Here is a 14,501-nt window from a genome sequence, read left to right on the forward strand (position 1 = left end):
AACGCCAGGTTTCATTTTCAGTTGGTCTTATTGCACTTTCTAACTTGAGAGGAGACACGTTTTAAATGGGAAAATTACCAGAAATCGTAGTCACTTTTAAACATGAAGCTAGCAGGCAAGAAGCTAATGGTCTAATCCGATTCAGTGATCTATGCTAGGCTGAAGCTAAAAGTTGTATCGCCAGACTCACAGAATGGCTGGATGAACGGGAACAAGGTAAATATCGATTGTTTTGCTCGAGGGGAGGTGGAAAATGAGCGTATTTCCAAAAATGGCGGAATATCCCTTTAACACTTTGTCATTTGACTCTTTTATAGAGAATACCCCAATGACTGCTACTTTGCCGACGGATTTGTCGCAGCTGGCAGCTGAGAGAAGCCGGCTTCCATTGAAAACGAATGACTTCCGGAATCTTTGGAAGCTCAAGTCGGTGGCGGTGTGAACGTACAGTAAGAGACCGGGGCCAAAGATCCTTCATTACTATCCTCTCCGCTTTAACTCTGCCGGGGCTAAATGTGCTGAACGTCACATCAAGCTCTGGATGGCAAACAATGAAAAAAAAACTGAATGAGACTGAAATTTCAACAAACCTGAAATTCAAATGATTTTGGAAACCAAGACTGTAGCAAGTAACTTTGGGTCACACACTGAGTATGTTTAACATACACATGATATATAATGCACACACACATAATACATATTCTTGCTATTACTACCACTGCTATTGTTCTCAAAGTGACCTGTATTCAGCAGATGTGTTTATCCAAAGAAAACACATGCAGTGGTGGGCTTGGGAATAAAACTGGGGCCAACCAATCATCAGGCGAAACTACCAACGTGCCACCTGCTGTCCCTGATTCAGGTTGTGGGATTTACCTGCAGTGTGTCACTATACCTGCCAGGTGTAACTGTTTCAAAATGTTTTCATGCCAAACACTTAGAACTTCAACTCTGACTCTCTAACATGTTCCTTTTTGTTTCTCAGAATGCCCACCAGACACACACTGTTTTGGCAGCAGATCCAGTAAATGTGTCATTCCAGAACCACAACTCCTCTTCTCTTCCAAATTTGCGTCTACACCTGGGTACCAAAACTATTTCAAACATACACAAACAAATCACAAATCACTAACACAAACAAAAACAAAATAAGGAGTCTAAATACTCACATTAGCATCAACTTAAACTGATATGATTCTTACTTCCACATGCCAAACACTGAGATCTTTCATTCTGGCCTCATGTTGTTGAAAAACGTAAGTTTGAGAGGAACGTGATGAAACTTTACCACGCCTCCACTTAACCTGATAACTTAGTTAAGACTCACCTGCCGGTGCTACTGCTGCAGTTGTTTTCACTCGCAACCCACCACCTCCCGTTCACTTCCCGTTCACTTGTGATGGGGGTGCTCGCAGAGATCTCACCAAATGCTGCCAACGCAGCCAGTTTGGTGTGATCCAGCAGGGCACTTCAGGACCCTGGCCAGCGACCTTTCCCAACATGCTATCTCCGCTCAATTATAATCATACTGTTCTGACACTTAAACTGCCATATTCTCATAGCTCAGGTTCATCACACAGCAATTATCTGTTGTCTGGCATCTTGCCCGGCCTCTGCCAGCGTAGGCAGGTCAGGCACGAGCTCACGTTAAGCTTCTCGGGTGCCCACGGTCGCCACTCTGGGCTGACGTCTGCCAGTACAGTTCTCATCCGGCGTGACCCCACGATGCACTTCACGACCACGAGAGGTAACGCCAGCACAGAGCCGCCGTGTTCATGAGAAGCTCGTCAGGACCCTGACTAGTGACCTACACAAAGCCCTCCCACATTTATTCTCTCTGGCAAATTTCAGATAGTGAAATATAGTGACTATAAACATTTTCCTTCAAACACACTTACTATTTCAATACACATGAAATGCAAATAGACAAGTGAAAGTGTTGATATGTGTTCATATGAATACAGTTCTTACCCTAGGAAACTCAGGATCTTTCCTTCCCCCAGAGCTGAGATCAGATCATTCACATCAGCATCGCACAGCTTCTCAACATCTAACCTGCAAACACACAAACACATAGTCAACCAGCACTCCTGCTTTAAGCTTCCTATGAATGTGGTTGGTTTTAATAGGACTTCAAACTGAACTTATCTAAAGTATTTATGTATCTGGCTATATTAATGTGTTCCACACACACACACACACACACACACACACACACACACACACACACAGACACAGACACAGACACAGACACAGACAGACACACACACACACACACACACACACACACACACACACACACACACACTCACTGTAGCTCCTCACACCTGCTCAGTGCAGGTTGCAGCATCCTCATCTTCTCTGCTGTGATGTTGCACTTTGTGAGCTCCAGGCTTCTGATGGTCGGGCAGCGCTGCAGGCAGTACAGCAGCACTGAGCAGTCTGTCCTCTTCAGGGGAATGGATTCAAAGGCTATCTCACTCCAAACCTCCATGGCTCTCCTCACAAACTCCTCCTCATGGAGCTCATAGAGACAGTGGAGAATGAACAGCAACTCATTACTTTTCTTTGAACATTTATTATTCTTAAAACGTTCAAGAATCCACTTTTCCAGCTGTCCTCGAATGGAAGGAGTGGAAGACAGCTTAAGTTTCTTCAGGTCTTGTATGACCTCCTTATTTGAGAGACCACAGAGGAACTGAATGACAGGTAGGACACAGGACTCGTCGTCATATTCCTTGACGGAACCGAGCAGCTCTTTGACTTTCTCCTCATTCTGGTCTGAGGTGTAGTAGAGTGCAGTAAAGAACTCCTGGAAGCTGAGATGCATGAAACTGAACATTTCCTCCAGGCAGACTTTCTTCTTCAGGAGGAACTTGCACAGGAAGGGAACACTGGCTGGATCTGAGACTGTACTAAACACACTTTCCTTCTCAAACAGGACCTGCTGCTCCAGCATCCCTCTCTCTGCCAGCTGGCCCAGGCTCCTCAGCAGAGTAGGGACGGGTTGACTCAAACCCTGGCAGTGATGATCCAGCAGAGTGGACACAAAGTGGACAAATATGGAGGTGGTTGTTTCCAGTTCAGCCATTTCAGCATTTTCTTTTAGCTGCTCCCGGAAAACTGTGCAGACAATCCAGCAGATGACTGGAATGGAACAGGAAGAGAAGAGTGTTCCAGTTGCCTTCACACTCTTCAATGATTTTTCTGCTACCTGCTGATCTTGACAGAACCTCTGGAAGTACTCCTGCACCCCCTTCTCAGAGAAACCCAGGGTCTCAGTGGAACGCAGAGGGTGTTTGAGCAGTTTGCTCAGAGTGTCTGCAGCAGTGGGCCTGGTGGTGACCAGCAGGAAGCAATCACGAAGGATTGACCCCTTCAACAGAGCCCTCAGAATGGCCTCAACAGGAGCTGGTGTGAAAGGGTCTTTGACAGATGAGTCACTGATTTCACTCAATGTGAATCGCAGTTCATCAAATCCATCTATGAGGAAGAGCACCTTCTGTGGTGAGTCCTTAAATTTCTGTGAGATCAGTGGGGTAAATGTCTTATCGCAGCTCACAAGATCCACCACAGACCTGTCGTTCCTCTCTCTAGACACCTGGTTCAGTTCTTTACATCTCATGTGTAATATAAGTTCAAATCGATCCTGGAAGAGGCTGCCTGATGCCCAGTCCAACATGATCTTCTGTGCCATAAAGGATTTGCCATGTCCAGAGTGGCCCTGAAGAATGACTGCTTTAGGAATGTCTCCACGGTCATTAGGGCTGAAGAACTGGTCCACAGTGGTGCTTTGATATGCCTCCCTGGCACTGAAGAGACTCGCTCCTCTGAAACGAATCTCCTCCTCTTTCTCTTCCTGCTTTCTGTGTTGCTGGACTATCAGCAGGTCAGTGTAGCGGTCAGTCAACAGCACGTCCTGTCCAGGTAGGGAGTTATACTCCTGTACTGTCATATACTGCGAGCAGATCCACTCCTTAAGATTGAGGATCATTTGGTGTTGGTCTGAAACAACATTACAAATTGAAATGTTAATATTATGTTTATAGTGGCCATATGACACTGCCTGTATGTTGTGTGTGGGTTTTGCACTGATACTCTAATTTAATTGGGATTGACATCATGCGGGCATAAGTGCAATGAATGAATGAATATATCCACCTGGACATACAGTAGTTACGGCTATATGGAGGGGTTGAGAAGGGAGAGTTTGTTGACGATATTTTTGTACAGAAACAACACAGTTTTTTTTGCATATTTGCACAATAATATTTGCTAGCAGTTTGTGTCTGGCCTTGTCATTGTCTGCCGTGGTGCTTTGAAGTTTTCATGGAATACTTTATGTTGGAGTTTTGGACGATAAAATAAAGTAAACTTTATCAAGGATTCTGTGTTTGTTTGAAACGAGTATGCACTGTGTTTTTAACTCCCTCACTTAGCATCTTGTGACTTTATTTGTTTGCAGTCACAACAATGTTGAGCATTTCATCTACTCCCCTCTATGTTTCATATATTTCTTACAGGCAATTATGGTTGATGCTAATATCTCTTAAAAACACCCATAATTATTAGAAATCAATGGACCAGGTACATTACACTAATAATGCCTTATTTTTCCATAACAAAACCAAAACATTATTTCTACAATGGAATTACTATATGATGTATATACTATGTATATACTTTAAACTTATATGTCATCATGTGGATCACAGTGATGTGTTGTGCTGTGTGTTGTGCTGAACCCACTAGACCACATTTTCTCCTGGTGATTGGTTACTCATATGGGCATTGACCACTGAGGAGTCTACAAACCCAACTCACCATAGAGGCCAAGTTCACCCCTCTGCAGCACTATCAACATGTTCATCCGAGTCACGGTTAGACACAATAGTCATCCATTACACTGGGCACTCACCATAGACACCAGGCTCCACTTCTTTAAGGAGGGAGAGAAATCTCTCACAGGCCCGTTCACCCTTCTTCCGCACCATGTCAACCAGGCAGGTCACCTGGTCCTCAGTCACACTGTGCTTCTGCAGAACCTCATTCCTCTCTCTGTCTGTAATCACTGGGCCCATGTCAGAGGTGGGTGTCTGAAGGCCATCAAGCAGAGCTTTGAGAGCAGCATCTCCAATCCCATTTATGAGATCACTCCGAGCGTTAAACACTTGATCTGTAAGGAGAGTTTTAAGCTGTGATTTCCTCCTGTGGCCAAGACACACATCCCCACAAAACCTGAACCATGCCATAACTGTGGCCGATACAAGCACTGTGATACTGGTGTGGTGCCATAACTGTGGCCAATATAAGCACTGTGTTACTGTATCATTGTGGTGAAATTGCAGTTTGACTCCTCTTTCTGTTTTAAGATTTCAGTTAATCTGATCACTGATCTTTTATTTCTCTCAGGGTGTTGGCTGTCGCAGGGCTTACCTGTGGCTTTAGCTGGAGATGCTGCAGATGTCTGACTCTCAGCACCTGCACCTGTGTACACAGATTTGACCCAAATGCTTACAGCAGTGCATCAGAACAAGCAAACGTTAGCCATATGCTCTTATGTTCAAACCAATGTAGTGTTCTTTAGCCATATGCTCTAATGTTCCAACCAATGTAGTGTTCTTTAGCCATATGCTCTTAAGTTCCAACCAATGTAGTGTTTTGTGCTGATGAGTACAGAAGGTGACTGACCTGCTTCCACATTGTGCTGGACTTCCTGTTTGTCTGATTGGATGCTGCTGGCCATGACATCACTGTCTCCGCCCCTTCATGCACAGCGTCTCCTTCAGCCCTCCTCAACTGATGACAGCACTATAGGAATGTGGAAGAGATCATGGGCAATACAGTGACCACATTAGAACTACTTATTATGACCGCCGCGCAGCGAAGCGCAATATAGATTTAGTCAGATTTGATTTTATCATGACCGCCGCGCAGCGAAGCGCGATATAGATTTAGTCCGATTTGATTTTATTATGACCGCCGCGCAGCGGGACACTGAGAGGCCGGGGGAAACGAAACTTGGTTCACATGTAGCCTCACAAGCATAGCATGGAACCATGTTTTTTTGTTTAAATCCATTGCCCCCCCAACTGACTGGACCCCCCAAAATAAGGGTAGGGCGGACACAGTTTTCGGTGAATATCTAGGCCTAGGAGGACCACATTTCTTTGTATGTTGGTCTTAAAGGGGCCATATCAACCCATACCATAACCACTCATTTCATGTATAGCGCCATCTAGTTAAGAAGGAAAAAGGAAAAAAATCTGCACGAAATTGGCAGTGTAGGATCATTATGACACCCTCTGAATGCACACCAAGTTTCGTGGAATTCCATTCATTGGGGGCTCTAGTTGCAATTCTACAACATACTTACCGTACTCCTGCAACACACTTGGTCCTGCATATACACTCTATTTCATACATAAAGGAAATCTCAGGGCTGCATTCAGAAAACACATGTATCCAAAACACAAAACACATCGGGCAATTGCAGCCACTCAAATACACACCTGAAGGCACTTGCAGAACTGAGCACCCATCAGCCAGCTACAAAAGTCCTCAGTTCAGCCCTCAGTTTAGCCATTGTAAATGGTGATGTGAATGGTATATTTCCCAGTGTTGTGTCATGTTTACTTGTGTGTAGACTTGGGTCCTCTGCCTGTTGGGTCCTCTGCCTCATGCCAGCCCAGACAGGAGAACAACACGGACAAGGCCAATCCACTATACTCTGCCAGCCCTTAGGTCCAGGCCATGGGTAGTTATGGATCATGCTGCATCTACAGTACAGTACCCCCCACACCTCCATCCTGTCCAGCACGCTGCTCTGATCCACGGCCTGCCTCAGTCTGCTCTAAACCAGGCCCCACCCACATGCTTCATCTCCTCCAATCAGCTCTACAGCAGGCTCCACTAGCCCCGCCCACATGCTTCATCTCCTCCAATCAGCTCTACAGCAGGCTCCACTAGCCCCGCCCACATGCTTCATCTCCTCCAATCAGCTCTACAGCAGGCTCCACTAGCCCCGCCCACACACTTCATCTCCTCCAATCAGCTCTACAGCAGGCTCCACTAGCCCCGCCCACATGCTTAATCTCCTCCAATCAGCTCTACAGCAGGCTCCACTAGCCCCGCCCACATGCTTCATCTCCTCCAATCATCTCTACAGCAGGCTCCACTAGCCCCGCCCACATGCTTAATCTCCTCCAATCAGCTCTACAGCAGGCTCCACTAGCCCCGCCCACACGCTTCATCTCCTCCAATCAGCTCTACAGCAGGCTCCACTAGCCCCGCCCACATGCTCCATCTCCTCCAATCAGCTCTACAGCAGGCTCCACTAGCCCCGCCCACATGCTTCATCTCCTCCAATCAGCTCTACAGCAGGATCCACTAGCCCCGCCCACATGCTCCATCTCCTCCAGTCATGTTGGAACAGAAGAGGCCATCCCCAAACTGTTCCCACAAAGATGGGAGCGTGGAATTGTCCAAAATCTCTTGGTAAATGCTGAAGCATCCAGAGTTCCTTTCACTAGAACTAAGAGGCCAAGCCCAGCTCGGAGATGGCCACTTCCTGTTCCATGACTGTGCACCAGTGCTCAAAGCAAGGTCCATAAAGACACAGTTTGGTGTGGATAAACTTGACTGGCCTGCACAGAGTCCAGACCTCAACCCAAACAGAACACCTTTGAGATGAATTAGAGTGCAGACTGAGAGCCAGTCACCTCGTCCAACATCAGTGAGTGACCTCACAAATGAACTTTTGCATTTGTTCATCCCCACATGAAATCCATACACATGAAATTTGGTGCAGTTCATAACATTTCATCTGAAAATAGGGGCGATTACAGCAATATTGTATTTTCATTTTTTACCGTAGGGGTGCCAATCACAAATGACTGGTTATAAGCTAAGTTGATGCGGGCTCTTGAGACCAACATACCATAAACATCTTCGGTGCCACGGTTCTGGTAGTTATTTAGGAAAACCTGTAATTTTGGGCCAGCGCAGGGGTGGAGTGGCCCTCGGGAACCAAACAAACATGTTCTGTAAAAGTCTCCTGGGACTACATGCCCACCAAGCTTCATGTGCCCCGGTGCTACGGTGTTCCGGGAATCGTTGACCAAAAATTCAGGAAGTAGATGACAAAAAAAAACCCTTAGATAATCACAATATGACCGCTATGCTAGCTACGCCAGCTACGCTATAGCGCCGGTCATAATAAACCCTATCTTTTATATTTGTTGCACTGTGTGTCTTTTACCCAGCCCCCCACACACACACACAAATATATGGAGTGTCTATTTGCACCTTACCCTTTATTTATTTGTTTATTTATTTGTGTATGTGTGTGTTTGTTTGTTTGTTTCCTGTTACTTGTTTTATGTTGCTGCTCACAATTCACTTATAATGCATATTAGTAAATAACAACTTTTAATCATCTGTTTGATAATAGTCATTTCAGAATCTTCTGAATGATATTGTAGGTCAAATTCTGCTTCACATTCTTCATAATCAGTAGCCTAACCACAAGTTGGTGTGCCTTGGCGTTCTGTTTGAACTTTTGGTGTGCCAGCCCTAAAAGGTGGAGAACCTCTGCTCTATTCCATCGGTCACATTATCTACAAGAGACAGACACAAAGCCACCAGCTGCCATTCATTTTCAGACTGGATGTTACGTCACCAGCTAGGTAGGGCCAAACAACAACACCCCCCCCCCCCCCGGACGCACGCGCACGCACACACACACACACACACACACACACACACACACACACACACACACACGCACACACACACACACACACGCACATGCCCATGCTCACACCCACACACACAGACTGCCTCTTCTGTATAAATTATGAAACACTAGAACTTCCATAATAGATTTAATTATGAATAAAATTGACAAGCTGTTAGTCTGAACTTGAAATGGTAATTTGTAGGAGAACTAATATAGCCTTGCATGTGATCTGATAGCAACGTCTCTTGTGCATACTACTGTAGCTTGGCAGTTTTAACAGATCGAATGAGGCTTATTGGAACAACAACATCAGGAAGTACTTTTAACGATTACGACACTGTATACTGTATGTTAGTGTGTATGACTGAGGACCATATTATATAATCCAGAGTCTTCTCAGTGCATATTAATATAATATCACTGACTGTGCAGTGGTACTCAGTTATATGCAATTAAACAAATCATTAAATCATTCAATTCATTCGATTAATAAATCATTCTAACTCACAGCGTATGCGTCTGTGGCTCTCGAGTCTCTCTGTGGCTGCTGAAGTCTGGCAGAGAAAAGTGGTTTCTCTGGTTAGACATCATGCTCACGGAATGAAGAATTTCTACTTGTTGGTGCTCGTGGGTTAAAAGGAATATCCACACAAGCATGAACACATACTACATACACACACACACACACACACACACACACACACACACACACACACACACACACACACACACACACACACACACACACACACACAGAATAATCATCTAATCTAATCCAATCTAATCTAACTAACAATGTTGCTGTATGACCTCTGGGCAGTCAACATTATCACTTAACGCCATCACTTAAAGCCATTCCATACAACATAGAGAGCTGTCTGATACCTTCAAGTTCAGAGTGCATGTGCCAGAAATATCTAACAAAAGGAGGAGTACTCTCAGTAGTAACTGTGAATAACATTGACAATTTGTTAATCTAAGTCTGAACCTGAAATGGTAATTTGTAGGAGAGCTACAGCCTTGTATATGCAACTACTCTTGCGTATACTTCTCTTAGCAGTTTCAACAGCAACATCAGGAAGTACTTTTAACAATTACAGTAAGACATTGTATACATGACTGAGGAACATATCATATAATCCAGAGTCTTCTCAGTGCATGTTAATATCACTGACTGCAGTAGTACTCAGTTATATGCAATTAAACAATTCATTAAATCATTCAATTCATTCGATTAATAAATCATTCCAACTCACAACGTACTGTATGCGTCTGTGGCTCTCGAGTCTCTCTGTGGCTGCTGAAGTTCGTCAGAGAAAACTGGTTCCTCTGGTTAGACATCATGCTCAAGGAATGAAGAATTTCTATATGCTGGTGCCCATGGGTTTCAATGAGCGTCCACACAAGCATGAACACACACACACACACACACACACACACACACACACACACACACACACACACACACACACACACACACACACACACACACACACACACACGCACACAGACATAATCATCTACTCTAATCCAGTCTAATCTAACTAACAATGTTGCTATATGACCTTTGGGCAATCAACATTATCATTAAAGCCATCACTTAAGCCATTCCATACAACATAGAGAGCTGTCAGATACCTTCAAGTTCAGAGTGCATGTGCCAGAACACAAGAAGAGGAGTACTCTTAGTAAGCTCTGTATATGACGGGCCTACTTGCTGCATGCATCCTCCCAGCCAAGCTGTTTTGACAGAGTTTTATCAAGAGAAATTGATCTGGGATGAGGATGTCAGTGAAAAGCCTTCACGAAGGTGGTTGCAGTGGCTCTCAGAACTCCAGGAGCTGTCCAGTTTCAAGGTGGACAGACACATCAAGCCTGACGACTGTGGTCCCACTCTAAGAGCTCAGATGCTCCATTTATCAGATGAGAATGGTTGCAGTAGCCTACTTATTCATACATCATACTCACCAATAAAGACGGACAGAAGTGCTGCACGTTACTGATGGATAAATCCTGAGTATATATGAGAATATTTATAAACAGTGGTAAGAGAGAAGTATCTTTAAAGCAACACTAAAGAGTTTTTCGTACCGTTACATAATGTTTCCAAAATCATTTCAGCGGTTCATCAACTCGTAACAGGGTGAACGGCACTTCTGCACTCACTTCGCGGCCCTCTATCGGCTAAAACCTACAGTACTGTATGTAACTTTACCAGATCGGGTAGCGTACCATATGAGTCCTAAGAAACTACAAATTTGACTTGCTTCGATGTCGCAATACATCACACGTTCATAAAATCATGACCTTGTCTGTGGGGGGGGGGGGTTCCACATCTGCCTACTTCAACAGTTTGCATTTGGAGTTACAAGTGACCTACAGTAGGAGAGTATCTGTCCTCCAAAGCGCCATGGGAAAGTAGCGTGTGCATAGACAAGTAAAGCCGACTGTTGCAGGTTATTAGCCATTTCAACTCGGGGATATTTAGACGATGCTCAGTCACAAACAATGCCTCACTCATAGATGTTGTGGGTTGCTGAAGTTTTGCACTTTTTGGCATTATGTTATGTGCAAACTTCACCAGCCCACTGAACAATAAAACATACAGAATCAAGGACAGGATGACATGTTCATCTGGCTATCACCACACTAAGCTCAATCTTTTAAGACCGAACATTAGTCTGGGGAGTCTGTGCTGTATTTCTACTGCACAAGAGGCATGATCAATGGGCATAGCTCAAATGACTCTGTACGCTTTTGGATAGTCCTTCAACCAATCAGACTAACCATCCGGGTGCACCTGGTGTGTAAGCCCGTTTGTGATTGGACCCAGCAAATACACCTGGTGTACAGTATAATCCAGTTTGTGATTGGCCCCAGCAAACGTGGAAGCAGGAGAGATAGATGTGCAGGTTTCCAGCCTGAGCTGATGCAGGGACAAATCCAAATTGCAGGCAGATCAGACAGAGTTTACACAGCCTACATGTGGCCTAGTCTATGTTGGAAACACAAGTCGCCCTCTTACACAGAGAAGAACTGGACAAAAGAAGTACCATCCATAGAAATGACTGCGATTATGTGGAGGTTCACTTCAATGATTTTAACATCCATAGAACTGACTGTGATTACCCCTGTGGCAGTTCACCTCAATGATTTTAGCATCACTAAAGAGGATTTGTTCTTGGGGGTCCCTCTACAGTTGAGAAAAGTGCATCTTTATGCAGTGCAAGTGTAAACAGAATTGCAGTGCAATATACAGTAGAGGGAGTGCACCATCAGCAGTGTGCAGAAAGAGATCTCCACATTCCTGTAGCATTACGATTACATTTCAGGAGGGAGTTGTTCACAAGCACTCAGACCTGCTCACAGTGTGGCAGAAGTGCTGTTCACCCTCATATGTTAAAAACACCTGTGCTCAGTGTTGCCTGGATGTCCAGTAAAGTTTGCATGTAGCAGCGAGAGACTCTGTTGCAATACCACTCCATGCCTCAGGGAGCGCTGTAGGAAGTGCAATGCAGGTCCATGGAGGAGCAAGTCCATTGGCTGTGTGTGCATCTAAGACAGCTAGAATCCCACACCAGTCTTTTACAGTTTTGTGGATTGCTCACCGTGTTTGATCATTGCCAAAACAACGGACAGGGTCATCATCACACCTACACTTACTCATGTGTCGTTATCTACAGCGGCCTGCAAGAGTATTCAACCCTCCATGCAATCAGTCTCAGGGTGTGTGTGTGTTCTCTTATGCCACGGTGCAGTCTCAGGGTGTGTGTGTTCTCTTATGCCACGTTACAGTCTCAGGGTGTGTGTGTTCTCTTATGCCACGGTGCAGTCCCAGGGTGTGTGTGTGTTCTCTTATGCCACGGTGCAGTCTCAGGGTGTGTGTGTGTTCTCTTATGGCATGGCACAGGATCAGGGGGCTCTCTCTCTCTCTGAGAGGAAAACACTATGTCTATATAGCTTTTCATCTTAACGATGAAAAGTGTGTTACTTTTACTTTCAACTAACTATCAACTAACTGTATTAATTATTTGTAATACAGACTCATCAATTTACATATTGTATATGATTATTATTATTCAATAAAATGAATATTAGTTTGACATCACAGAGGGGATCAGTCAGCATCACATCTCCCACTAGTGGAGGAAGTAAAGCACAGCAGGCCTCCTCATTTAGAAGAAGCTTTATTGATGTTTAACATGGTTCAGCACCACATCACCCTCTAGTGGAGGAAGTAAAGCACAGCAGGCCTCCTCATTTAGAAGAAGCTTTATTGATGGTTAACATGGTTCAGCACCACATCACCCTCTAGTGGAGGAAGTAAAGCACAGCAGGCCTCCTCATTTAGAAGAAGCTTTATTGATGGTTAACATGGTTCAGCACCACATCACCCTCTAGTGGAGGAAGTAAAGCACAGCAGGCCTCCTCATTTAGAAGAAGCTTTATTGATGGTTAAAGGTATACCATGCAGGATTGGCGATTTCATTGCCGGTTTCGCTTTCACTTTTTCATTTTCGCTCGTTTTATGCTTGAATATTTCTCTGCAGAGCTTCTCCTACAGCTTTAGCGTGTATATTTGACAAAACTCCTCAATCGGTCAGTCTGCCGTGCCTTTTCATGAGACTTTACATGACACTTCCTGGAGTAGAGCATGGGTGCGTGCCCGGTGTCTCCTGAAGTTGCAAGTGTGGTTTTACCGCTACAGACCACTAGAGCGGCCAAAAAAAACACAGTTCGACCGGTAATGACTCATTTAATCATATATAACAGTATGTACGAATTGATTAACTGAAAAACGTTGCATAGTATACCTTTAACATGGTTCAGCACCACATCACCCTCTAGTGGAGGAAGTAAGCACAGCAGGCCTCCTCATTTTTAAGACGCTTTGTTGATACATGAATGAGAACAATGGGGAGGGAATGAAACACAAAATAACTCTTGATGGTCTTTTAACGAAACCCCTAACCAAAGGGTAGGGTTCTGACTTTATTGAGTACGACACAAAATAATAAAACAAATAAAATGCTTCTTACTCTCAATCTGCAAAGTCTGAAGTCCAAAAAGAAAGTTTTGAAGGGGGGTCATTTTCATACAGTTCGGTTCAATCAGTATGCCTTTTTTCTTAAAAAGCACATTTCAAAAGCATAATATACTCGTATTTTAAACAAGCCATTTTAAGTCTAAGCAAAAACACTTTTCATTTTAAGCAAATATTCTTTAAGTCTAAGCAGTTCTACACAGGTTGTTTATTATTGCAGCATTCGCACATTTTTATTTGTTGTAGAGCAAGCTGGATTTAAGCGGTTATATGAAGTGATATGCTCAGCAGATCTATGTCCATACTATCAGACTTGTCCAGGGCTGATGTGTTGGCCCTCTGCTCCAGCACACTGGCAGCATCAGCACAGAGCAGTATGGAGCCTTGTGCTGTCAGGGCTGATGGCTGCTGATTGGTGTTGCTGCTGATGGTCATGTGACCCAGTCAGGCCAATGGGAGGAACCATTTATCTCCAATGATGCGCATCACAGGTACACACAGGGACAGCACAGGAACATGACAACATCAACAGTCTCATACTGTATGTGGAAGAACACACAACTGAATCATCAGGACATCAACTAATCATGAACAAATCTAAAGTTCTGAATCCAACATTCTCAGTGCTGAGACATACACATCTAAAGTTCTGAATCCAACACTCTCAGTGCTGGGACATACACATCTAAAGTTCTGAATCAACACTCTCAGTGCTGG

General features: G+C 44.4%; 1 protein-coding gene across 3 annotated transcripts in view; it reads right to left on the bottom strand.

Annotated features, from left to right (window-relative positions):
• Positions 1 to 14,501, bottom strand: part of LOC134069757 (NACHT, LRR and PYD domains-containing protein 1 homolog) — a 124,927-nt gene that overhangs the window by 10,544 nt on the left and 99,882 nt on the right. Inside the window, exons 1-6 of one of the 3 annotated variants that reach the window (XM_062525820.1) lie at positions 9,249 to 9,374; positions 5,692 to 5,811; positions 5,437 to 5,487; positions 4,919 to 5,176; positions 2,328 to 4,005; positions 1,972 to 2,055 (exon numbers count right to left, since the gene is read on the bottom strand). In XM_062525820.1, coding sequence (XP_062381804.1) covers positions 1,972 to 2,055; positions 2,328 to 4,005; positions 4,919 to 5,176; positions 5,437 to 5,487; positions 5,692 to 5,746 — 2,126 coding nt within the window. In that variant the 5' untranslated portion in view covers positions 5,747 to 5,811; positions 9,249 to 9,374. Of the gene's footprint in view, positions 1 to 1,971; positions 2,056 to 2,312; positions 4,006 to 4,918; positions 5,177 to 5,436; positions 5,488 to 5,691; positions 5,812 to 9,248; positions 9,375 to 14,501 lie in introns of those variants that run through there. The other 2 variants (XM_062525818.1, XM_062525819.1) reach the window with 2 other exon arrangements.

This window comes from Sardina pilchardus, chromosome 22 (genome assembly GCF_963854185.1).
Source record: "Sardina pilchardus chromosome 22, fSarPil1.1, whole genome shotgun sequence".
NCBI classification, from domain to species: Eukaryota; Metazoa; Chordata; class Actinopteri; order Clupeiformes; family Clupeidae; genus Sardina; species Sardina pilchardus.